The sequence below is a fragment of the Anas acuta genome, chromosome 12 (assembly GCF_963932015.1).
Source record: "Anas acuta chromosome 12, bAnaAcu1.1, whole genome shotgun sequence".
NCBI classification, from domain to species: Eukaryota; Metazoa; Chordata; class Aves; order Anseriformes; family Anatidae; genus Anas; species Anas acuta.
The window spans coordinates 2,642,079-2,667,926 of NC_088990.1; the positions used below are offsets into that span (position 1 = coordinate 2,642,079).

General features: G+C 40.7%; 1 protein-coding gene across 6 annotated transcripts in view; it reads left to right on the forward strand.

Annotated features, from left to right (window-relative positions):
- The window catches only part of MEGF11 (multiple EGF like domains 11), a 280,329-nt gene that overhangs the window by 195,838 nt on the left and 58,643 nt on the right, over positions 1-25,848 (forward strand). For all 6 annotated transcript variants that reach the window (XM_068696388.1, XM_068696389.1, XM_068696391.1 and 3 more), the window contains 2 exons: positions 4,926-5,138; positions 12,171-12,345. In XM_068696388.1, coding sequence (XP_068552489.1) covers positions 4,926-5,138; positions 12,171-12,345 — 388 coding nt within the window. The remainder of the gene's footprint in view (positions 1-4,925; positions 5,139-12,170; positions 12,346-25,848) is intronic.

A 25,848-nucleotide genomic window follows, 5' to 3' on the forward strand; every position in this document is an offset into this window, starting at 1 on the left:
AACGCATGCTGGCTTAGTCCTCCAACTAATCCTGCCAGCAAGGCTAACGATGGTGAGGAAGCTGCAGATGAAGAATCTTTCATTAGCAGTTTTCACTAGAGGTTGGATTGTGTCACCAGACTTTCCAGAGACCATGGGCACAACTCACTAGCATATCCTGTGCTAAAGCCCTTTCTCCTATACCTTTCCTTCTTTTATTAGCTAGAACAAGCTAGTACTGGTATGTCAACATACACTAAAATTACATTTTTATGCAGCAAAGCTCACTGGAATTTCTCATTTCTTCCATCATTGTATAATCAGCAGGTCTTTATAGCACACAAATAGACCAGCTTTCAACACTGCTCTGGTGTTCCAAAGGCCGTGTTCTGTCCCGTTAAATGTGGGTGCTCCTTGTTTACATTTCATTGACAGGGGTAATTGGCAAGGGGCTCTGGAGATTATGACAGAATTTGCATATGGTTAAAAATGGTGGAAATACTTCTTATTTCAAATTAATTTAGGGGAGGAAATATCAGTGTGTCTCTTTTCCACCATCCTCCATCTGGAGGCAGTGATTTTAGGATCCCTGAGATACACTGCAACAGCACTGCATAATCACTATCTCTAACCAAAGTTTTCTTTTTCTCACCTTTTGGAGACAATTCCTCTAAAAGAAGCATCTGTGCAGCCTGGACACCTACAGTAGTGACTGCACTTCAATCACAAGCTGCCCTCAGTCCTGGCCCTCTGGCTGTAGGTCTCCTTGTCTGGTTGTTGCAGACCCAGATCGATTTCTGGCCATAGGTGAATCAGCAGCGTTAGAGTTGTCAGGAGCTTCCAGCCAGCAGCCTGCAGCTGAGCCAGCTTCTTTGCTCAGCTGCCAAGATAGCCTCCAGCCGCGAGGGAGGACATGCAGCAGAAGAGCTGGCTCTGCTACAGGCGCATGGCACAAGGAAAAAACAGTTGCAGGCTGTTGTACTGTCTGCAACACTTAGGTGCACTCCAGCAGTAAGAGCAGAGAAGCTGGGGACCAGGAGTATTGATGGACCCAGAAAAGAGAAGGCAAGTAGGTAGCAGAATACCCAGTTCTGTGTCCTATCGAAAGCAGAGGTTTTTGCCACTTTATCCACTTTAGAAAGGGTCTGGAGAAACAGGCTCAGGGAGAGACAACAGACAAGGCACTACAGGGCAGACTTCACAAGAACTGTCCTTGAGCAAAGGGAGTGTGGGCTCTTCAGATCTGTCCTTGGAGAAAGGTGAGAGAGATTTGGACTCTGAAGAGAGATGTGGCTTGGGATGACAAAGAGAAGCAGGGAGGGACAAAATAAGGCACAAATGGCTGGAAAATGTCGACAAGAAACTGAGGGAAGGTCTCACAGTGAACCTGTACCCAAGAAAAACCCTTAGGAATGGATCACCTGCCCTCTCCTGGAGCAGGGAGGTAAAAGATAGATACTGAAGGGCAAGGCTGAGGAGCAGAAATGCGGGTACATGAAAAGATAAATGAGTACAGGAGAAAGTTAGGAGAGAAGACAGTTCTGAAAGCAGCAGGGAAAACTTAGATTAGCCTAGACATTACCACCTTCCAAGTGGGCTCTCAGAATGTTAAAAAATGCTGCTTTATCAGCCTTTAGCAACGGAAGTGAAGCCTTGGGCTCATCACATTTAGTTGGAGCCTCTCACTTGGGCTGGGACGACACAAACCTGCAACACTTTGCTCTGAAGAGCCGCGTGTACCCTCACCTTGCTGTCAGCTACAGCTAGCTGCAGGGAGATTGCCCATTGATTTCACTGATGGCAGGAGCAGGCACAAGGTCTTAAAAAAGTCTAAATTGCTTTCCTTAGTTGTGTGTTTGTAGAGCATGGACAATGGAGTGGATTAGTCAGCTCCGTGTTAGTTTAGGGTCTATTTTACTTTCTGGATCTTGTAGCTGTTGCCGTGCTGCAATATAATTGCAAGTGTAGCAGGAGAAAGCTGCTACACAACAAAATAATGATTTCTTTGAAATTGTACAAGGCGATGAAAAAATATTCTTCGTAATAACAGATTTTGTGAATAACAGCAATAAAATAGTAAACGTGCTTTATCTACTATTATCCTTTTTAATTGTCGATAAGTACTGTATAAATCCACCACCCATTGTCTCGTGCAGAAGATAATAACATGTAGTTAGATAATTTTTTGTGGAGATGAAATGGTCATAAAGGTCTGTGTAAGTGTAATTGTCACACTTTGTTCCCTACCTGTTTTCCAGGAAGAGGCAACACACTAAATATCTAGTAAATTGGCAAGCACTATTAATAACTGCAGGCAGCTCTGTGCTGTGCTGCAATGACTGGATATGTCATGCAAATGTGTGTTTTGCAAACTGGAAAGGAATAATAGCAGAAGCACAGTTAGAAGCTGGGAATGGGGAATTCTATGGCTGACTGGAAAAGCGAACATACTGTTTTAGCTTTGTTTTACATATTGCCATTAAATGTAAAGACTAAGTCTGAGCAGAATAAATGCCACATTTGTTGTAACAGTGTGAGCAGACTTAGTCTTTTGTTGTTGTGTTTGTAACTTCTATCAACAGAAAGGCGATTTGCAGACTAGTGTTTTTTGGATGGCTTTCAATATTTGTCTGTGCGACATAAATGTGATCACTGTTGTGAAAATAAACAAACAAAGGAAAAAGCCCAACATATTTTACAGCACTATTCTGTTAAAAATAAAGTCCACAAAAATTGTAGGTGTGTGTACCGAGTTCATCAGTTAAGCAGGCTGTCTTATGTTTAATATTTTGTGAAATTGCTTCCATTAATTCTACAGGTGACAGCCATATTATCCTGTCCCAACCCAAATAATTATAGTACATATTAAAGTACAGTGGATATTGTAATACGAATCTCCCCAGATAGGCAGAAAGCAATGTAAATTAAACAAGAAACATAACTAGGGTTTAGCAGCTCATTTTGTAATTTAATTGAACAATGTATCTGGTTGTTAATGGTGCTATGGACACATTAGATTGATATGTTGCAAAGGAAAGATGTTTAAGTAGAAAGCTAATTCCTGCTGTGATTATTCTTATGTTCCAGAGGAGTCGTTATTAGTATTCTTTGTATAAAATTCATTAGCAGTAGCTGCTTGATCTCCAAATAAATAAGTTGGTTAAATTGTTAGTAGAAAAAGGCTAATTATGTAAATGGATTAGGTCGTCAATATTTCATTTCCAGATGCTTTTCTCCCTGCTAGGTAATGCTTCATCTTTGATAAATATAGAATGATATAGTGCACTATTGACTAAGTATTCATCTCGTTGAGTACAGTGCTCTCCTGCTAACTAGTCGAGCTGTGTACGGCAGTGGAGACAGAAGGCATCTTAATATGTTCTTCATTGCATTTCATTTGCTTCAAGTGGTTCAGCCCTAATGTTCCTTGTTCTTTGCTGGTTGTTTCCCTTGCAGCTGAACTACCCTGAGAGCTGCAGGGCTAGCAGCCAGTGCTGCTGGTGGTTCTCTGGGCTCTCTCCCTTCCTGTTTGTCACAGGCTCCTCTCTTTGGGTCTCGTATGAACTCCTGAACTTGGATTGTGTAACTAGCAACTGCGTTGTTGCTTGCTTCAGTTAAATCACTAGCTCGGCCTTTTGCTTTGTTCATTTATTTTTAGTAAAATGTGGTAATCTGAAGCTGCAATAGCAATTCTCTTCTTCTATACTGACAGTGTTCATTGCAGTTTTGCCTGGCTTGCATCATGCATTAATCTTTTATTACTGATCGTTATATTAACTCTCACCTGCCAGCTGTGAAATGACCTGCAGAAAGACATTTAACAATTGCCTCTGAGTTTACAGTATACACTTTAATCAATGCCCAGGATTAAATTAATGCTGATAGGCAATTTCCAATATCTGGCATCCATGTGATAAGGGAATTGGGCTTTTCTGGACTTCTTTTTCTCTCTTTATTAACTGAAAAAGCGTATCTCTATTTCACGGTGGATCATGTAAACTGTAGTACTGACTCACTGCAAAATTTTGAAACCACTGAATTATGTCAAGCACAGAATCAGTTGGTACTTCTAGGACTTTTGTTGAGCTTTTAAAAATAGGAAATATTATAATCACTTAAACTGTAGGACAATGAAACAGACTTCTTGGCAGACTTCATAATGTATTCAGTAGGGAAACAGTAGAAAAGTGCATGGAAGGTGTAATTTAAAACAATCTGTGTATAGTGTTTGCAGGTTCAATTTTTATGTGTACCAAATATTAAAAATGTTGGCAATTTTGGAGAAGATACTACGCTAAGGAATGTGAAAGTTATTTGTCTGGAGATATTATACTACTTAGCATCCCTGGAGTAAGAGATGAAATGCAAATTTGAGTTGCAGTTACTCAAAGCACACACAAAATACAAAGGAGTATATTTTCTCCTGGTTGGTATAAAGCAGGTGTGATGGCAGCATAGAGGGAAAGTAAAACTATACATTGCTGGAGTACATTTTACTTGATGCCTAATAGACCACATTTCCTTTCAGACCTCATTATCCCTCTATGACAACTGAATGCTTTTAAAGAAGGTACACAATCCTTCTGTAATGAAAAGAGAACAAAAATATGAAGTTTATATATATATATAAAGTATCTTATTCTATATCAATTTCTTATGGCTGGTGAATGGAAATGCTGAGGTCCAGGAAACAAGAATGCACTTCGTTAACTAATGCAAATTTTGCGGGATATAATTGGACAGAGATTAATGCACTCTCAGTTAACAGCTATTTACATGCCCAAGATATCACATCACCCCAATGATATCAGTTCACGGCATATTACTTAAATAAATGAGCAATGATTTTATATCTAATTCATTAACAAAAACATGCCCATGTAAGAGTCATAAGTAAACTAGACTGTAGTATTTAATTGGATCCCGTCTCACATATTTCATTACAGGTGTCAAGAAGAGTGTCCTATTGGGACATACGGTTTTCAGTGTACACAAAGATGTGACTGCCAAAACGGTGCAAAGTGTTATCACGTCAATGGAGCTTGTATGTGTGACCCTGGATTTAAAGGGATTCATTGCCAAGAAAGAATGTGTCCAGAAGGGTTATATGGCCTCAAATGCAACAAGAGATGTCCTTGCAATATTACCAACACTCTCAGGTGAGTACATCATGTTATATACTAGTGCAGGGACTGCTCAAATAAAAGCATTAGGGAAAAAAGTCTTTTAGCTACAACCACATCCTTTTCTCTGTAGATTTAATTAAGAACATACAGTTCCTCTGTATTACAACCTTTGATTTAAAAGACCTCAGGTTTGGAATCGTAAGCCTCAGTCTAGCCATCTACTGAGCATGTATCTGTTAACTATTTAAACAGTTGAGGTAAGATCTAAAACAATCTGACATATGGCCTTATCCTGTAGCTGCAGTCTTCTGGACATAAAAAAATAGATGAAACCCATATATATGTATAATGACCCAATGAAGTTTAAAATATATAGCTATGTTTAGTCAAATCCATCATTTTGGCTCCTTTTATGACACAGGTTTTCTTGTTAAATCTATAGACAGCAAGGGTACTTTCAAAATGAAACCTAATTTGCTTCAGTTTATGTCTCGTGGCAAATTACCTTGTTGAGAACACTTGAGGACAACGTATAAATAGACCAAAATCAATATCCCCAAGTCAGTCTGTGGAACTGTAACGAAGCCGACATTGTCAAAATAGACATCTCCTCTCTTCTCATATGTGCCTATTTTTGCTCTTCATTGAGTATGTGTATGTGTGAAATATTCAGGTAGAAAAATATCAGGGAAGTGTACCTAAAATGGAATAAGCCTCACTTAAAAGGTCAGGTCTCAATGTTTTATTCCCTTTTGCTTTTTTTAGGATCTTATTCTTGAGGTTCTTATTACTAAGAGCTAAAGCCACAAAGAGACTTGAGACTAACATGAGACAGGTTGATTTTTCATTCCCTTTGCAGGCTTAAATAAGTTTTCTGAACCCTGAAAAAGGAAGAATTTAAGACTACTCTGTTACCCTGTTTGCTACCTTTTGTATCTTCTGACTGTTAGAATTGCTATTTGGAGGTTCCCATACAGTAAAGGGAGCCTGGACAGCAAAAACACCCTGGCATGAGCTTTTCTGAAGGCCTGGAGTGCCCGCATGTCTGCAGGGCCCCTCAGCTCCCACCCGATTTCCTCGTTTTTTGTCCATTGCTGTTAAGCATTCACAGCCAATCCAGGATTGTGTAGGCTTCAGAGGGGGGTGAGGATAATTGATGCCCAAGCAAACATGCCCTTGATAAGAACATTCTTCAATTTTAAACCAGACAGGTGGAGACCTGACTGTCTTGCTGATGATGACAAACCTACCTGACAATGTTGCAGCTTGATAAAATATAAACACTCTCCTCAATTATGTATGCAAGCAATACTGCCTAATTTGTGCACGCACACACACACACACACACACACACAAACACTTCAGGCAAATCTGTTTGTGTGCTTGAGATAGACTCTATTTGTCTCAGTCTTGCAAATAAACAGGTGATCTTTCTTGTACATTCAAGTTCAACTGTGAGTGGTGAGGCTTTGCTTCACCGAAAGTCGGAGCTCACTTAAAAAGCCTTGTAATGCTGATCCTACGAGTCCTCTACAGAAAGACAGCTGCTAGCTCTGTTGGGTTTGACAGCGAGGATCCAAAGTGTTCGGCACCTCAAGGGGAGCTCTAAACAACAGGCTTCTGTCCTCTCTGCATGTTTTGTATATCATGATACCACTGCAAAAAATAACATCCCTGAGGCATGAGCTGAGCAATATACACAAAAGGTTAATGTTGCGTTGTACTGAGGACAGGTGATGACTCAAGAATTACCGCAGACAGAGCTAAGTTATAAACTCCTGCATAACACGGTATTTTGCCAGTGTGCACAACTTAAAGCTGAGGTAAACACAGAGCAAATCGCTCCTCGCCGAAAGCTCTTTTTCCTGTATACAGTAGGGTGAGACTGCTCTCAGCCAGTTGCTGACACCGTGTCCTCACCTCCTCCTATCCAAGCCTGCAGAAACCTGTTTGTGTGCCCTTTTTCCCAGAAAGTTGTAAACAGAGTCGAAGGTCTGCAGGCCATGGGCAAGAATGAGCTTGGCTTCTGTTTCTCAGATAACCGCTCAGTTCATTAAGAGTCCCTTACATGTGGGGAGACTGGGGGTTTGAGGGTGCAAGACTTCATCTGGGTCAGTCAAAGGACTGGCCAGGAGATGCTCTCGGGGCTTGCCAGAAGATCTTCCCTGAAGGAACAGCCTAGCGCCATCCGCCTGTGAAGGAAGGTGAGGTCTCGAGGATGAGACGGCTCAGACAGATGGAGGATTGAATCCTCTCCCAGCTTTTTTCTAGACGTGTGGTTATTCTTACACACCATGTACCTGCCCTGTGCATGGCTGCTCTCTGACAGGTACTTGTTATGCCTTCCCTCCCATCACTGCTTCATCAGCTTCACTTGCAGCATCCTCTGCTAAGATGGTATCTCTGTTCCCTTAATAAATGAGTCTAGTCTCTCCATTGATAAAATCTCCCTTTTTCCTGCATCTTATCACTGCTGTTATGGAACAAAGAGATATCAGCAAGCTGTAGATCTGTAAACGTTCTTTCATTCATCCATGGTATTTCAGCTTTCCACTTTTCAATGAGCTCCTCAGAGCACTGTCAATTTCTGAGCCGAGGAGTGTCAGAGCTGATGGAAAATGACCTTCTCTAAAGGCACTCCGTATTCTGAGCAAATCTTTTTACTGATTGTTTAGCCTGTCCCATGCAACACGCTTCTCTTCCCACCCACCTCCTCCCCTGAATTCCTGTCATTACTGCAACCATAGTCTTCCAAAGTGATTAATTTATCGACAGCCGTATATTCCATTTTTCCCAGAAGCCATTTATACTGTTGGCTACATCTAGTGATACCTAAGTGTGTAGGAGAATTTTATAAACACTTGAAAGGTGGTAAGGGAAGCTTGCTTATTTCTGTCAGTTATTTTGACTCATTTGATCTGGTTAGTGGAAAGCTGGCTGGAACAGTAAGTTCTGGGGGCTTTGAGGAGCAGGTTAGAGAGGAACATTAAGACATACACATTCAGCTCTCCTATTTTCATAGATCTATCTATTTTAATGTCTGAAGAGACCAGTCTGATCATCTACTTTGACCTCCTGCATAGCAACGGCTGAAGAACATCATCCAATAATTTCTGCATCAAAGCCCTCTGAAAGGCACATTGTATGTGTGACTTTTGAACGACTCCAGAATTAGGTAATTTATACTGCACTGGTGACTTGGACTGTCCTTCCACAGGGAAGGATACAACTGGGAAAAACTACCCCGTGCAAGAAACACGTGTTGAAACAGTCCATGGTAGTCAGAAGGGCATGCTTTCCTGAAAGTAGAGGAGAAGATCAATAGGTGGAGCAGTCTGAGCCACTGAGCTTTCTTGACCACTGGTGTGGAGTCACTGTGTGGACCTTTAGTAGTGTCTTTCCCAGGTCAGAGACATGAGAAGGGAAGCAAGACACAATGACCTTTTAAGCCCCGACACTTTTCTACTTGCAGCTCCGCTACCATGACAAAGTCTAATGGAATGGATAGACCTCCAGAGGCTCTGATTATCGCCGCAATGTTGAAAAGTTTAGAAGAACCAAATCCCATGGACCTTGCATGACGTTTTGCCTTGAACTAAATCAAGAATGTACTTGAATGAGGCTGGCTTTGAAGGTGTACTGGACTGAAGTAGTGGCCCTGCAGTCTCATTGTGGCTACTTCTTTAGAAGGAAGAGAGCATTTAGAAAGGGAGACTGGATGTAAAATGGACACCAAAAGAGAGCAAATACCATTAAGTGAGAATTAGAGCTATTTATTAAGATGAGATGACTGGTGCTAGTGTATAAACAGAAAGTCAGAAATTTCATTGGAAGAATTTGTTTTGACTGAAAGATGTGTGGAGAACAAATTCAGGAACTGGAACAGACTGTGCTGTCTAAAGCGTTTATTTTCCCAATTTGCCTTTACAAAGTTAAATTACCTGGAGCAAAAGAAAACAGGTTTCCTCAAAATTAGATGCTTAAAAAATGCAAACATCAAAAAATGCTTTCTTTTTTTCAGTTCATCTAGTATCAAAACAGTATCAAAAATCTTTCAATGCTGTTAATGTGGCTCAAAAGCCAAGGAGCAATGGTAGCTTCCAAACTGCAGCAAGAGCCATGGAACAATTTCTGTCTCCTGCCATGTTGTGTGCTGTGGACAGATTCCAGTTTCCACCTCTGCTTGATCCAGTGCCAGAGGAACACTTGGCTGCTTGCACTCATTCTAGGTTTTTTACACTATTCCTTACTGTTATCCAAGAGATTTGGAGAAATAAAGGTTGTTAAGATTCAATGCAAAATACTAATGCTTAACACTGCCAAATTCTTCAAGACTAAGCTTTCCTTCCTGCTCTCATCAAGTGGTTTGAAAGCAGATGTTAGTGGGTTTGCCTTCTGGGATCCTCTCAAAAGCCCCAGGCTCTCCTGCCCATCCATTAAGAGATCCTTTTCCAGAGGAACTGTTTGTATTTCTTAATTTCAGTCTGTTGGTGGCATGGAGAAGTGCCTTAACATATGCTACCTTCCTATAGCCTTGAAATGTTATATGGGCCTTGAAAGGTACATTCAGAACAGAAAGGGAAGAATTATACAAACAATTCACATTTCTAACTATATTTCCTGTTCCTTGTTTTAACAACTTGTCCATTAATTGCCTCAAATTTTTCAACTTCAGTACAGCTAGCATTTAGTTCACTGGATAGACTGGATGCATAGGTGATTGGATGGACGACAAACGAATTTCCTAGCTATAGTCATATGTCAGGGTACATAGTTTAAACACGGTGAAAGTTTATAGGATGCCCATATAGGATGTTCCTAACTCACACATACATGTACTACTTCTACCTTGTGAGCTGCAATATATGTAGTGTGTAATTCTGATGAATTTAATGGAATAGTTCACAGTTACCGGAATATAAAAATAGTAATAATAATAAAAATGTAGGACTATTTAGTGATATCAGCTGCAGATCTTAAAGATCTGCAAAGGAGAAAAGGTACCATTTTATAGTTGGAAAAGATGAAATACAGAAGGGATCATTTATATGGCCAAGATTCACTGGCAGAATCAGGAAGAGAACAGCTGCTTTATGAATTTTGGTTAAGCATCTAAATTGCAGACATCTTCAAGTTAACAGTGTGTAAGGGCACCTTAATTGTCAGACGGGAGTTTGTGATTCAGTTCTCTGCATTGTTCCTATCCGAGACATCTCTCCCATGTCCCCAGGCTGGACACAGCCTGCAACCTCATTACCTGTGGAGCCAGCTACGTAGCTTTGAGGTCTTTTTGCATGCTACATGACCATAAGACCGTGGTGTGTCTGAATGTTTGGTTTGCTAAAAGCATGGGAAACATTTATTCTGCTACCATCAAGGAAAAGATTTCTTTCCCCTGCTATATTGCCTGTTCTTCAGCTGTTGCTACTTACCTGGACCTGTTGTTGTGGGTACCATAACTGCAATTTAAAGTGTTTAAAGAGTTTAACGCACTCTGTAAGACAGCAAAAGACATGTATTGCAAAGCACTGAAGAAATACAAGTGCTTGGCCTAGGAGAAGAAGAAAGGTCTGATAAGCTCAGGCTAATGATAAACCCAGTCTTGCTTCAAGGGGCAGATTACATGGATGCAGGGACCCGCATCTGCATGGGGCTTTTCCTAGTTCAAAGCCTCACAAAGGAGTAGAAGGCAGCTTGGCAGGGGGGCAGTGCACAGAACATGGTCTCAACCTTTTACCGGGCCTTGCTGTGGATTTTATACCCCTTTCTCCCACAGACTTCTGCAAAATCTACTTGGTTCTAGCTGGTTTTAGTTCTTAATAAATAGCCTGCATCCCATGCAAAAAAGCTGTCTGTTTTGATGAAGGAGCCAGCCTGGGAGTAGAAATTCTTACTGAGTGTAGTATTTTCAATTGAATTGTCATAGACTGATTCAAACTGCCATGAGCATGCATTACGTTTGAAAGATTTAATTTAGCCAATGGATGCAGTTCTCATGCAAGCGCATGGCATGTGTAGTGGTAGTGAAAACAAAGAAACAAAAATCCGCTGTAAAATGTGTCTTTAATGCTTAGCTTTCTGCTCCTATTAAGTAATGATTAATAGACTCAGAGGGGAAAAAAACGAGCTTTTATTATTTTCATCTAAATGTTAAGAGGTGCTGTGTGAACGACCATAATTTCAGGGACTGCTTTGTCAGAAGAATTTCATGGATAGTAGTTTGTTAAGCTGATGAATTGTTTTAATTACTCAGTCAAACGCTATTTATGATGAAACACATGACACTCACAAAATTTGATCATTCTTAGTCACAACAGTATGTGACTAACCTCTCCTACCAGTAATTGCCAGAAACATACTTGGAAATTTCATTTTATGAGGCTACCTTGAAAATTAACATATAGGATATTAATTTTATAGGTGTAAAGAAATCTATTCAGTCATGTCCTCAATATTAAACCGTAGCAATAAATAACCATAAAGGAAAATGAATAGATTCTATGAAGCAAAGAGAAGAGGAGGCTGAAGGGAGGCCTCATGGCAGCCTGCAGCTCCCTCATGAGGGGAGCGGAGGGGCAGGCGCTGAGCTCTGCTCTCTGGGGACAGCGACAGGACCCGAGGGAATCCCTCCTAGCCTTGAACATCTTTAACTGGCTGTGTAACACCTAAATGGTATGGCACATACAAGGCTTAATCCTCGGGTGGTTTATGTCAACAACCCAGGTCACATTCATCTGAGAACAGAAAAGATATTTTCTGATCTGAGAACAGAAAATAAATTATATTTTTAAATAAAATGGGTGCAAAATTACCATTTCTGTAAAAGTTCCCAGTGTTTGCAAGTGACACCCCAGTATGGTATTTGGTAGCATGTTCCCTACACATTTCCAGACTTATATTGTTGCTTATGTTTGCCATCCCAGACAGTTCTCAGCTTTGTTTTGTTCTTAGTGTGACTTTTGCTGGCATTGCATTTGAAATGTTTAACTGAGATATTCCTGCAGTTAATGGACAGTATTTTTCTTTCGCGTGCACATCTCAGTAACATCTGTCTGTCTTCACTAGCTGCCATCCATTGTCTGGAGAATGTAGCTGCAAAGCCGGCTGGGCTGGACTCTACTGCAATGAAACCTGTCCCCCTGGATACTACGGCGAAGGCTGCCAGCTGACCTGCTCCTGCCAGAACGGTGCAGATTGCGACAGCATCACAGGAAAGTGTACGTGTGCACCAGGATACATGGTAAGTGAGAGCTGGGAACAATGGAGCATTTCGTAAGGTGCCTGCTAAAAAAGTCAAGAGGATTTTAATCTCATTTCAAATAACATTTGCATAAAAGCGGCCAGATGCAGGTCATTTTTCCCCGTTTTACTGTAAGTCCACAGAATTCTCCTTTGAACAGTGTCAACCTATTACTTCTGCTTACTTACTTAACATCAGTATTGTAAGTTTATGACTGTTGTAAGTATAAAGACTTGGTTCCCTGTCTTACATTCTAAGTCAAGACATAACAAAAAAGATGTCAGATTATTGTCTGCCTGGAAGAGCAGAAAAAGAATTCTCTTGGCCTTTCAGCATGTTCGTTGTCAGTCACGCTGTGTTTTTAATAGATGAAGATTTTTTTTAATGTTACAAATGATAGAGCAATTTATGTCTTTTCTGAGTATATTGGCAGGTGTCTTTTACCTGAGCATCAGAAAGATCCTCAGACATTCTGAGGTAAACAAGCTTTATATTTTACAGACGAAATATAAAATGGCTGAAGAAATCAGCCACGGCGAAACAGAAAGAAGGCAGATCATGAGCTGATAGAACAAACAAGAGTTTCCACTGATAGTTAGCAGTCAACTACAATGAGCAGCCTCCTAAATGTGTTTTACCCTCTTATTTTAAGTTAGATTCAAAATGAAGTGAATACATATCTTAAAATACCAGAGGTCTGATCTTCGACTATGTTGTAGCTCTTCTGCTTTGCTGTTATGACACACAGCTAACATCACACTGGGTAGCTTTAGAACCAACAGAAGGAGTATGACATATCTGATCTAGATACCATCAGTGCCTACTGCACTGCTTTGGGTTTTCTTGGAAAAAGGTTGCTGTATTTTGGGTACGTGCTGCTGTCATCTATATGGGAAGGATGTGCAACTGTGTGACAAGATCACATGTGCAGAGCCCTATATGAAATTAGTGGGGTGCTAAATCCTGTTTAGCCTCCCTCCCTTCTAAATCTACCCCTCAGCTGGTGATCACCACCTTCCATCTCCAGAACAGCAGAAGTGGGGTTATGGTTTCAAGTCACTTTTGTTCTCTGCTTCATGTCAAAAGCTGAACCTGAAAACTGGAGCTTCCATGTAATTTCCAGGAGTTCTCTCAGTGCTGGCTATACACAGATTTATTTAAACATAAGTTGTAGGAGTGGCAAAAGCATGCAGGACAGCAGTACTTAGAGATGTTTTAATAAAAAAGAAAAGAACTTTGAGGTTTGATTCCTCACTCATTTACACTAATAGAAATCAAGAATTTATCTTGTCTGTACACCAGTGATACACAAGCATTAATATAAAGTAGAGAAAAAGATGAAGACAGCAGCATATAAGTAACAAATGCAAAACAAAAAGGTACCAAGACCCTCTTTCTTATAAAGAATGCTGTTCAAGTTTGCAGCACAAGAATATTTTGGGACCCTTTACAGTACACATGTAAAAAACCTCATCATTTGTCCAATATATATAGCTCCAAGACAGTGTTATTGCAGCTGTGAAGCCTGGGAAGATCCTATTGCATTGCTTCAAAATAATATTTAATCTCATAATAAAGAGCTTTCTTGCACTGACATTTAAACAGCTTGGTTATTGAGGATAGCTCTATAATCAGTGAAGCATATTTAGGCATTAGTATCATTGCTCTCTCATAATATACTATAATCTCTGGCAATTAGTCCATGAGGGGAAGTAAAGCCTTTAAATTGCTAATTTATTGCCTCTGAAGCGTATTTGTCATTTGTATGCATGCCAGATGACTTGAGTTGCAATAGTTCTTTCAAATGCTGGAGAACACAGGCTGTAAAGAAAACTTGACAGAAACCTTTCCTTCCCACCCCAGAACAGTGGTGTCCTGCAGAGCCGCTCTAGCTGTACGCTTCATCGCCTGGGCAGGGAAAAGGTGTCAGCACTGCTCCCCGACACAGGCTGCAGGTTGTGGGAGAGATGCCATGGGGCCAGAACCCTCTCAAGGCTTGCAGTGGCTTTTCTCAGTGGCACACTCAAGACCAGGCTTTGCCTTCAGGTGTGCATGCCTGCCTCTTGGTGAGGCGATGGGGAGAGCTGTCTGCGGTAGAGTTTTGCCCTTGAATTCGGGCAGCCCACAAGCAATGCAGTGTCTGTTCCTGAATGCAGGATGTCTCTTTTGGCAGCACGGACAATAGAGAGATGCTAATATAGAACTGGGCAGAGGTAATTATTCAGAAAAGCCATAAATGAATCCCTCTTGCTTTTTCTAGCATGAAGCTTGGCTGATGCAGCTCTGAGGTCAGAAATTTTGACATGTGGTTGGGAAGAATGAAAGTGGGATCAACATTTTACACTTCATGGAAACATAGGAACTTATATAGCAGAGCAGGGTAAAGGGTTTCTAGGTGAGGGGAATGTAAGAGGGCATAATGGCATGTGGGACACAATTACAAAGGCAGAGGTTGGACCCATAGGATGCTTAAGGGTACTGGCCAGCTACAAAACATAGTGACCAAGAAATCACAGTCTCTTCCTGACAAAGCACTCCTCCAGACCACTCGTCTTGCACAGATGGCTTGTCTTTTAACTGTGCCCTGCCTCGGCTGTGTCAGGGCAGCTGGGCTGGGTTTCAGAATGAATCATCTGCTATCACAGCCAAAACAGGGACATTTTGTTGGGATGCAGAACAAGCCATTAAAAACACAAAGCATCTGGTCACCTTTATTAAACGTATTAAGTGGAAAGGCAGCTATCCCATAGGTTGAAATGTACGTGTGCAGAGCTCTTAATTTTTTGGAAGCTAAGCAGATGCAAGTGTTAAAAGAAAAAGGTACATTGTAGCTCTGAAAATAATACATTATTTATTAGCTTTGACATTTCCAAAAATTCAAATGCCAATGCTAAATATTGGTGAGCTTGCAGTTTTGGATAGAATTTCAAAGCCTTTTATATCATCTTTATTTTAGATGAATATATTGGGTCAGACTCAACAACCAGATTTACACATACCTGGCTCTAAAAACAAATTACACGGGTGTAAAGATGTTATTGGGTATCAGTACAGGTTGTATGTATGAGGTTTTGATACAACTTGTGTTCACACTGGGATATTGCACTATTTTAACCACGGGATGAGGGCATTGTACTATTTTAACTGTAGATGCTCTGTGTAGATTTGTCTGAAGAGGTGGCTGAGAAATCAGAGTGACCCACTATTATACCCACAACAGCTCGGTTCTTGGAGACAGCCTACAGGACGATAAAAGCAGAATAACAGGAGCAGAGGGGACACAACAAGGTCTTACTCCCCAAAATCACAGAGCAGGTCTAGAGCTCCTCACTAGGAGCTGGTCTAGAGTCCCCACTGCAGGCCTCTTGTAACCCCTGTGCTTACTGCATCTCACTTTTGGAGGGGGGTTAAGGGGTTGCATCCATTAATTAAAATGATTGCAGAGAACCATCATTATAAACATGCCAATAGGGCCAGGAGGGCACTTCCCCGAAGCTGGTAGTTTTTAAATATTTGAGAATTGCCCCATAGTACTCATATGATGAATTGCCAGTGATGTTTTTCTGAAGAATGGCTTTGAAAAGCCAGTCTGCTGCCATTTCATTTGTGGCAAGAAGGAATCCGATAAAAGCAGACAGGGACTACGCAAAGATTACCCTTAAAAAGTAGACAGGGAGATTCTCAACTGGTAGAAATTGGATCCTTACTCCCACACGCAAATATTCACTCCTTGCAAAAAATTATTTGGATTCAATTACGGGGGTGATGAGAAGGGTTATACTAACTTGCACCTCCCCCTCCTTCCAAATTCTGCTTTCAGATGCTCTCTTACAAGCCCACTGAAGTCTTTTTTTGCTATAGGGATGTAAAAGAAATCAGGATTTGCCCTGTCCTCTCTTCTTTGTTTTTGGTTCATTGAATTTTATTCCTGTAATTCAATAAATGTGTTGAAGAAGGCCAGAGAATATGAATTAAATATGACAGGAGACCACAGGAATCCTGACCTTCTGTCTCACAAGGAAATCTTGAAACCAACCCCCTGCACATACCTATCAGCTTTCTAGCCACTGAAATCGTTACAGATGCTATTGAAATACAACTCACTTCACCTTCTCCATTGCACAGCTAATTGCAACTTTCTTGAAAACAGTAGCTACCTAGACACCTCATCCTGTGATATGCCTTTGTTTCTTTATGGATGCTTTGTTTTCTTCCTTTGAAAAATGTGTTCAACTTCAAATGTTTTCATTCTGTCTATTGTGGCAAGGAGATAGGTAGTTAAAACATTTCTCTGCCCAAGACACTGAGAAAACTTTAACACTTATCTGTGGAATGTGCGGTCAGCCTTTACTTCGACGGACACTTAGGTCTATATTTCACATCTAGATGACAGAACTTATATTACTTTAAAGAGTTCATCTATTTATGCTGCTATTTTTTGAAGACCTGTCTGCTTTTATTGAACCCTGCATGCTGGCAAGCAAAGCTAGCACTTCATCACCAAAATGAAAGAATTCATTTTGACATTTTTCTATTCCTTGACTATATTGGTAGATCCCATACAAGCTGATCCCTGAATTACACAGTACAGGAAAAGATGGAAACAACAGGAGAGATGAACTCTTACTACAAGATTTTTCAGCTTTTGAGATGTCGCTTGGATTCCCTAAAACTTTCCAAGATGGATTTCAATTCTGTACATCTGTAGTCATTTGCATCTTTTGTTGACACTTGCATCAAAATTGCCTTTCAAATATATCCTCATGTAAGTGCTCATGTATATAAATCCTCACTGAGCTCAGTGTGAATCTGTGCACTTAACGATAGTGCACAGATGCCTTACTCTGGGTCTATACATCCATAAGTTTGTCTAGTTTGGCAGAGTTTCTTTATATAATGTTTTCTCTACTGTAGGAGTACAAATTGCTTCCAACATACATGCCAGCATATTGGACTAAAAGTCAGCACCTGTAACACACATAAACAATTGCTCAAGCACTTAGGAAAAATAAGTAAATATTATATTGCTATAAACCTGCGCAAATGCGTGGCAAATGTATAGCAAATTTTGTAACAGATAATCTCTCAGTACAAACGCACGCAGTCTCAGGCCAGTCTTAGTCTGCCCCATGCCTACCCAGTGAGTAAAATGACCAATTTACCCTGCTATGAAATGAGGAAAACCATAATTTTGTTTTACTTATCATAGAGGTCATAGAGAACTTACAGATCCAGTCTGTTGAGTATTGCAGCCATGACTGGCTTCCTTCTGGCACATGCAATAGCTCTTGGTCCCCAAAGAAAACATACAGGAGAGAAAAAACAATCTTTCCATCTATATTAAAAATAAAAAATAAAAAAAAAATTCTGCTCTCCTGTCCTACACCTTTAAAATTCTCTGTGTTGTCTAAAAGAAGAAAAAAAATAATAAAGAAGTAACTAGAAAGGAGCACCTTATCTTATCTTCAGTTGAATTTTCCCTGAAGGTCCACAATCCCAGGTAGGTCTGGAGGAATTTAAAGAATCAATGGCTGTAGGTGTTTTCTAAACACTCAAGGTGATAAATACAACTTTATCAGAATATTCCCTCTCTTCTACATATTTGCTTTCATCTTTATTCTAAATGTATCATCCTTCACCAGTTCAGAAGGAAGCAGGAAAAAAAGAATGAGACTTTTCTCTTATAAGCCCCTGTTTTAGTAGTGAAGTTATTTTATAAATTTCATAAAATTCTTAATATAAAAAATGAACCGAAGGTTGGAGATAGTGGATCTGTTTTGGGGGCTTTAACTCATTTAAATGATCTGTTTCTCTTTGAGATAATTCCAAAAGTACTTCAGTGGAAGCTCATCTCTGAGCAACAGGGCACCTCATCAAAAGGTTTAAAAAGAAAAGACGAGGGGAAAAATCTTCAATAGAGCCTGTGTCCTTTTATCCTTGATTTACTGAGCATATCAGTTACCCCCCTTTGTTAAGAACTCTTTTCATTTATAGGTATAGAATAAATTCAGCCATTTTATCAAGATGTTCTTGTTACCAATCACCAGTATAAATTTTACTTGCTGTAGGAGGGGAAAAGGTTTTCTGGCACAGCAGTTGTCCAATTAACTGGAGTATTACAGGCAACAAAAATAGTTTCCCAAGTCTCATTTCATGAATTACCTAGATGCACAAGTAAGACGCAATTTCTTCTCACTGCTTTCCTATTTTATTCATGATGTGATGTCTCAAAGCCAATGTGAATGGCTAGCAGTAGTGGCAGCAGGTATGGAAAAAGGCATCCATACTGTGCAGATGGGTTTGAGCATGGATTGCAGCTTGGAGTGAATTTATTATTAATTAATAGTAAAAACAAGTTTTCGTATAGGTAGTAGAACTAAAAAAGCCTTGTTTTCCACAGATCTATATCCTGAGCTCCCTGGCCTTTCCTACCTCACTGCAGTACCCTGGTCTCTCTGTCAGGTCCCCTCTGACATTTTAGCTAGCAAAGAGCGCTCAGATGGGCTCACGCACATCAAATTTTCATAATCCCCTCCCTACATAATGAGGTTAAAGGTACCAAGCATCACGCTCCCTAAGAAGGATTAGGAGTTGCCTGAACAAAGACTGAATATTAAGGCATGACGTGGAAGGAATTGATTCCTGTGTTCTCACCTTTTGAACTCTTTCCCATTTATTGGCTTTACCTTTGTTTCTCCTCAGTTATTCAGGAGTTCACAGTGGGCTTCATTTTAAGAAGCTTGCGGATATCCTTCTGTAGCCATGACTGGTTCCTCAGCCACCCCTGAAGTACAGAGACACGGCAGGAAAGGCAAAACCAACTCAGGAGGACCATCCCTGGTGACACAAGGAACAATGCCAGAGGGAAAGTCACTGCTGGGGTACAGAGAGGGAGGTTTGATGCAGCTGCAGAAACAGCAAAAAGAGCTGCTAGTTTTGAAGTGTTCTGAACAGTTTTGAGAAGATCGTTTTGTCAAAGTCAGCAAGAAGGAAATGCAGTCTCTTTGATAACGTGTGTGAGTTTTAAGTCTGAGCATAGCGTGAAATTATTTTTAAACATGGAAGATGTAATTGTGCTCTGGAAAACCATGATAGGTCAAATTAAAAATGATATTTACATGGCGCTTGAAAAGTGGCTAAAGACAAAAGTGCTATTAACTGTGAAACAGTCACAATAACACAGCCAAGTCCTCGCTACTACCTGTGGTTGTGTTCAAGAACTTCTCTCCAAGTTCTCATTTTTTAGGTATCCATTGTCCTTAGAATGTGCATTTTCCTGGTGGCTTCTAGATGGAGTCTGAAAGCTCAACTGCTGATTTTTTAAGCTTAGAAACAACTTTACAAATGGATTTGGAACAAGTACCACATCTAAAGCATACCATAAAAAAACAGTTCTGCTCCATACAACCTAATTAAGGGTGAGCTGGAAATTTTTTCTTGAAATGAAGGAACTCTCACTATCTAGTTGTATGGAAGTTTTATCTGTTAGCTGGGTTGCATGCTGAAAGGTCTTAGTGTAAATAAAAACATCACATGCCCTGTGTTTTGGTTGACTCCATATGTACATAGCGCTGGTCAGGAGTCACTTGTACCTATCAGGAGTTTTGCATATTCATAGACCAGAAGAAAAACAGATCTTGATCTCTCTTTTCATTGATGATCTCTGAATTTTCCTACCGTCTCTCTATACGTACAGAAGTATATATTTATGTGCATAAAATGGACATACTTTTGTTTTTTGTAGGCCATTGGGACTAACAACATACTCCAGAGCTTTGCATCTCTAGGCTAGTAGTTCTGATCCAGGCCAGGTCAGTACAGACTGGAAACTATCTTCTCTTGGCTGTGCAGTGGCCTGCACGAAATGACTTTGGTCTCGATCCAGCTCCCCGTGGATGAGTATGCACATCACAAACCCCATTTCTATCAGCAGTGACTGGCAGATTTGTTGGCAGACTGAGCCATTTACCATTTTACCTTCACAAACCACTGCTTCAGGTCAAGCTTGGTGGCATGGCTGTGTGATCCATTTCAAAGTCCCCACGGGACTCTTCCTGGGGACAAACAGTGCAGGTACTTGGGGCTTTCAGAATGGCATCATAAGCACTGCATTCCAGTCAGATCGAGCATCTTTATTAACTGGCAGGTGCCTTTCCTGAAAGTTGATCCACTGAGATGGTCCTGCTGCATGGAGACTGGGAAACAATGAGCAGCACCACAGAGCAATGGAACGGGATGCAGGCTAAAACCAGTATTACACTAATGACTCACAAATGGATTCTTCTGGCTCTGCTGTGTTACAGGAGAATATATCCTACATGCAGATCCCCATAGGGAAGATCATTATGGGGAGACCACCCGTGTATTCCCAGGCTTTCAGACTAAGCTGCTCCCCTATTGATTTTTATATCAATGAACCAGGTGCTTGCTGCCTATTAGGCTTGTTGGCATTCTCCCCCCAGAGCTCCTATTGACCAATTAGACATTTCTGCTGGAGTACTGGCGGCCACAGCATTTAGGAGCCTGACAGCGGTCGTGTCAGCACCTGGCTGCATGAGCCGTAATGAAGGGGCTTCTCTCACTTCAGGGCATTTGTTGTTGGCTGAACTATTGTACCGGAGTATTTAACAAGGTCACTGGATGCACAAGACACAGTGGGTCTCCCTCAGTTGTGGAAACTGCATCCTTTTCTTTGAAATCAATGGATTTTTTCAAGATCATTTTATCAAGTAGTTCTGTTTCATTTTGCTTGCTCTCTCTCTTAGCAATGTACAAGCTCCAGAAATTGTCTGTGACAGCTCAAATTCTACTTTGTCAGCCCAAGTTTACCTGAACATAACTGCTAGCTTCAGTAGGATTGTCCCAGGTATACAAGTGTGGAATTTGTCTCAGTGACTGCCTCTACTAATGAGAACTGATTCAGTTACACACGGTGTCTATAATTTGATAAGAACTGTGAGCAGTCCCAAATCTCTTCCTCTTTCTTCTTATATTTACTTTTACTTCTGGGCTCTGCTGCAGCTTTATGTACCTGAATAACTCCAAAGTTTTCCTAAGTGGGTCCAAAGGAACCAGCTTCATATAGAAGCCCGGAATGCCTCTGTCTTTGTTACTAGTTGACATATTTCCTGTATTTTATCCTTAATTGGCAATGTGGCTGTGTCAAATTGCATTTCCGTTTCTGTAGCCTCATTCAGTATCACTGGAGCTCAATATCCTGTTCAGACTGAGTCATTTGAACTGAAGCTTGCAGAGGAATAAACTGCTTGCCAATAGCAGTGTCTCTTTTCATCTATTAAGCTTCTAAACGTACATATCCTTATCCACACTATCTGTGGATCAATGCATAGAAGTGTTGGTAGCTGATTCTCTTGGTGGTTCAAATTGCAAACAGACTTTATTACAGTCACCCAAGTCACTGGTTAATTCCTTATTTTATTTTCTAACTATACTGCCAAAGGATGAGGGAGGTTTTATCCTTTATGATCAGACCTGTGTAAGTGGAAAATCCTGCTGTGTTTCTTATGCCGAAGAGCAACTGAACTTTTACCAGGTATTGGACTCTCTTGCTTTTGGTTTCTGGTTTTAGGAAATGTGTGAAAACTTGAAGAGAACATCTGTTATCTGCCTGTGAATGATTGCCAGGTTATTTACCAGCTTTTCAGAAGCTGCATCACAAACCCCATTAGCTTAAAGTTGACATGAAATGTTATTCATTTCATGCCATAAAGAATATTTTCCACCTATGTATGTAGATGGTTTCTTTTTTTTTGCTTTGATCCTTTCAAGTGTGGATCAGGCAGCACAGAACCGATGTCAACAGCAGGTGTAAGCATCATGAGCCCCCTGCCTGCACGTTTCCCATCCTCAGAGCTTATGTGATTCAGTGCCCCTAGCAAGAGACTGGCTGAGGATACCTGCTGTGTACAGCACATTTAACTCCTCCTGGACTCAGTCCATCCACTTTGTGTGGACAAGAGGTCAGGCATGCACTGATGTGCTGAACTTGTTGTCAGCTTCTGCTACAGAAAGATGCAGGTCTCAGCTAGTGACCACGGTGTGCATGCTAGGGAAGTTTGGATTTTACACCGTGCTTGGACATTAACCTTAACTGGAGAGCACAGCTGCAGAAGGATGCTGAAAGAAAGTTTGCCAACAGTGTAAAATTATTGGGATAATCAAATATAAAGCTAATGGCATATATGCAGAAAGGTTTTTTGGTACGGAATGACTGGGTAAGGTGAAAGTTGGTGCTCAGAAATGCAAAGTAATATACAAGGAGAAAGTAATGTTAAGTAAACACACAAAAGGTGGATTCTAATTTAATTCCTACCATTCAGGGACAGAGATCAGGCAATCACAGTGGGTAGTTTTCTGAAATACGCAAATGAGTGCTCATCTCCAGTCAAAAAAACAAACCAACCCAGAGCACCAGCTAGAGCAGTTAGAATGACCAGGAAAAGAACAAAATGGGATAGAAAAACAATTTTTTGTGCTATTGTATAAATCCATAATATATCTAAATCTTAAATTACTGCATGCAGTTTGGCTGATTGCTGCTTACGAAGGATATAATGGAAGTAGTGAATGGTGACAAAGATCATCTTTTATTTGGAATAGCTTCTATACAAAGAGTGACTCGATAAACTAGGACTCAGTTCAGAAAACATATGGCTGAGGAGGGATGTGATAGAGATCTATGGAACTGAGGCTGGTGCATAGGGCACGAACAAGGAATGATTATTTACTATTTCTAATAACACGGGAACAGGGGGCGACCAATTAAATGATTGCACAGCAGGTTTAAAGACAAAGATAGTGCTTTTCACAGAATGTGTAATTAAATTGTGAAATGGCTCCCATAAAATGAGAATAAGAGAGTGGGATGATTTTGCTTAGAAAAGGGGTCACCAAGGGTAGATATGTGAGAGGTCCCTTACATCATTGGAGAAGGGAAGAAGGAACGCGTGTTTGCTATTTATCACAGTATAAGAAGTTTCCCAATTAAACAACAGGCAGTGGATTGAAGCAAACAAATAAACATAATTTTTCTCCTTTGTAGTTATAATTAAACTGTGGATCTTCTTGCCAGAGGACGTCATAGAAGCTGAAAGTATAAATGATACCTTTTATTCCCTGTTTTTGCTAATGTCCTTCTTGCAGAGCTGTTCAGACTTGTCAGCCAGAGCCAAAATTATTAGTGCAAAAAAGTCAGAAGACCACAATCTTTTATAAGGCAGATCTTGGACTGTGCCACTCAGCTCGTGGGGACTGAGCAGGAACCATGTCCATTTCTCAGACAAGGACATTCTCATACACAAGCTGGGGCAGAATTAGCCAGGTGGGTTGCCTTCTTGTAGATTCTTACTGAAGAGGACCAGATGAGCTTTTGCTCTGCAGTAACAGGGCCTCTCCTAAACAGACAGGAAGACAGAAATTGGAGCATCCAGATCTGTTTCCTCTCTCTCGATCTCACATAGCTTGTAACCATGCAGCTGCAGCTAGTGAAGAAGGGTGGTGGCTCAGAGGTCTCTGCATGCCTCCCAGGGTGGTTCTGGCACTGGTAGAGGCAACATCAGGTTAGTGTTGTTCCTTTTCTTTTACCGTAGTGATGACTGCAGTTCAAATTTCTCCATCTAAAAAAGCAGAAGAAAGCAGGGCTTTTTTTGTCTTTACCAGTAATATTCAAGGGCTGGCTTCTGTCCCACAGTTTGGGCACAAGTAGCTTGTTGAGTACATCATGAAGAGCACATCTTGTGTCTACTTCTCAGGCATTTAAATGCTTTCCACCGACTTGAAATAATCCACATTATGTCTGGGTCATTTTACCTTTTGGGACATTTAATTGTGATATGGCCGTGGTTTTTGGAGCACTGTAGAATAGCAGCTGCTGAAAGTTGATTATAGTAGCAGCAATGAGCCCTGCAGATATTTGACTTTCTCTATTTACTGTAAAGGTGGTGAGGCACTGGACCACGTTGTCCAGAGAAGTTGTGGATGCCCCATCCCTGGAAGTCTTTAAGGCCAGGCTGGCTGTGGCTTTGAGCAACTCGATCAAAGTGGGTGGCATCCCTGCCCATGGCAGGGGGTTGCCAACCCAAACCATTCAATGATTCTGTGATCCTATATAACTTCCCCAGAGTTAAATTTAAAATATTCTGAGAGTTTGCTCCATGCCTCACCTGAGTAAACCTAAAGTGGACCTATTCCAGATTTAAATTGCTTTACAAAAAAAGGAACTTGGTTATCCATCTGGCCCCATGATGTGTATCAGTAACCCTCCTGATACAGACATGATTGACCTGCCTTGAGTATACATCTTCCCAATAAGCAAATCTAAACCCAAGTATTAAAGATGTTTTCATTTCCACCTGAAATATCTGTTCCATAAACAATCTCCCCAGCTCAGCTGTGAACAGAATTAGGAGCTTGTTTTAGTATCCTGCCCTTACGCAGCCAGCTGCTGGGGCTGGCCAAGCTCTGCACACCCATCTGATTTAGCTGAACATTGGCCTCCACTGTGTTTTTTGAACTGTGTGTGGCTTTGTTGCTTGTACTCCATTACAGGCTGCCCGGGGGAGGCTGTCCTCTCAGGTACGATGCACTGTCTCACCAGGAGAAATGTCCCGAGGAAATGATGTAGGAGTTGTTTTACCCAGTCTAAATCCAATCTCCTATTTTTGGAGAGGTCCCTCATGGATAAATGTGTTTTGTGATATTTTATTAGGTGAAAAGTGCTGACTGTATAAAAAAAATCTTGTTCGGAGGTTGATGATCATCTTTTTTTACTCTCCATACTACTTTCCTTGTGAACACATTTAATTATATGAGGCTGTATTCATTGCCTCGCTGCCATTAAAGTGCTCTGCAGTTAAGGTCTAAATACTAAACCAGGCAGATATTCAAGTGTTGTAAAGTTAGTCTAGATTTTTTGGCCAGCACCAGTGCTACACTGATTTACAGTGCAGGGGGTCTTGCCTGCTCTCTTATTGAAGTCTCTTTCTTTTTTTTAATGCCCATATTTAGGTGGCTTGAACAGTAAGAATGGATTATTTTAATTGTAGATAACTGACTGATATTGGGCATATTTTTAGTGCAAACCAGAAAACTATTCCCTTGTGGTGAGGGGGGTTGTAGTGCTCACTGACAGAAATCCAACTCAAGCTTGCTGTTTAGTATGAAAAATCAATTTTTTTTAATGAAAGTTTTATTTGTATTTGTTTTCACTTCATTTCATGGAGGCAAAAAAAAAAAAAACAACAAAAAAACAACCACTACCCCACGAAGCTAGAATTTGCTGCCTTTATTTGTACGGAGTCCTGCTCCATTACAGCAGCTTTGTGCCACAACTGCCTTTGTGGGACCTTGTGGTTCCCTCTCAGCCTGGGCAGCCCAACAAAGGCTTTGGCTACAGATGGTAAAATGAAACCAGAGCTGGTGGATTTGTGCATGTGCACATATAATCTCTCTGTGTATTTTATAACAAGATCAAAAATACATTTT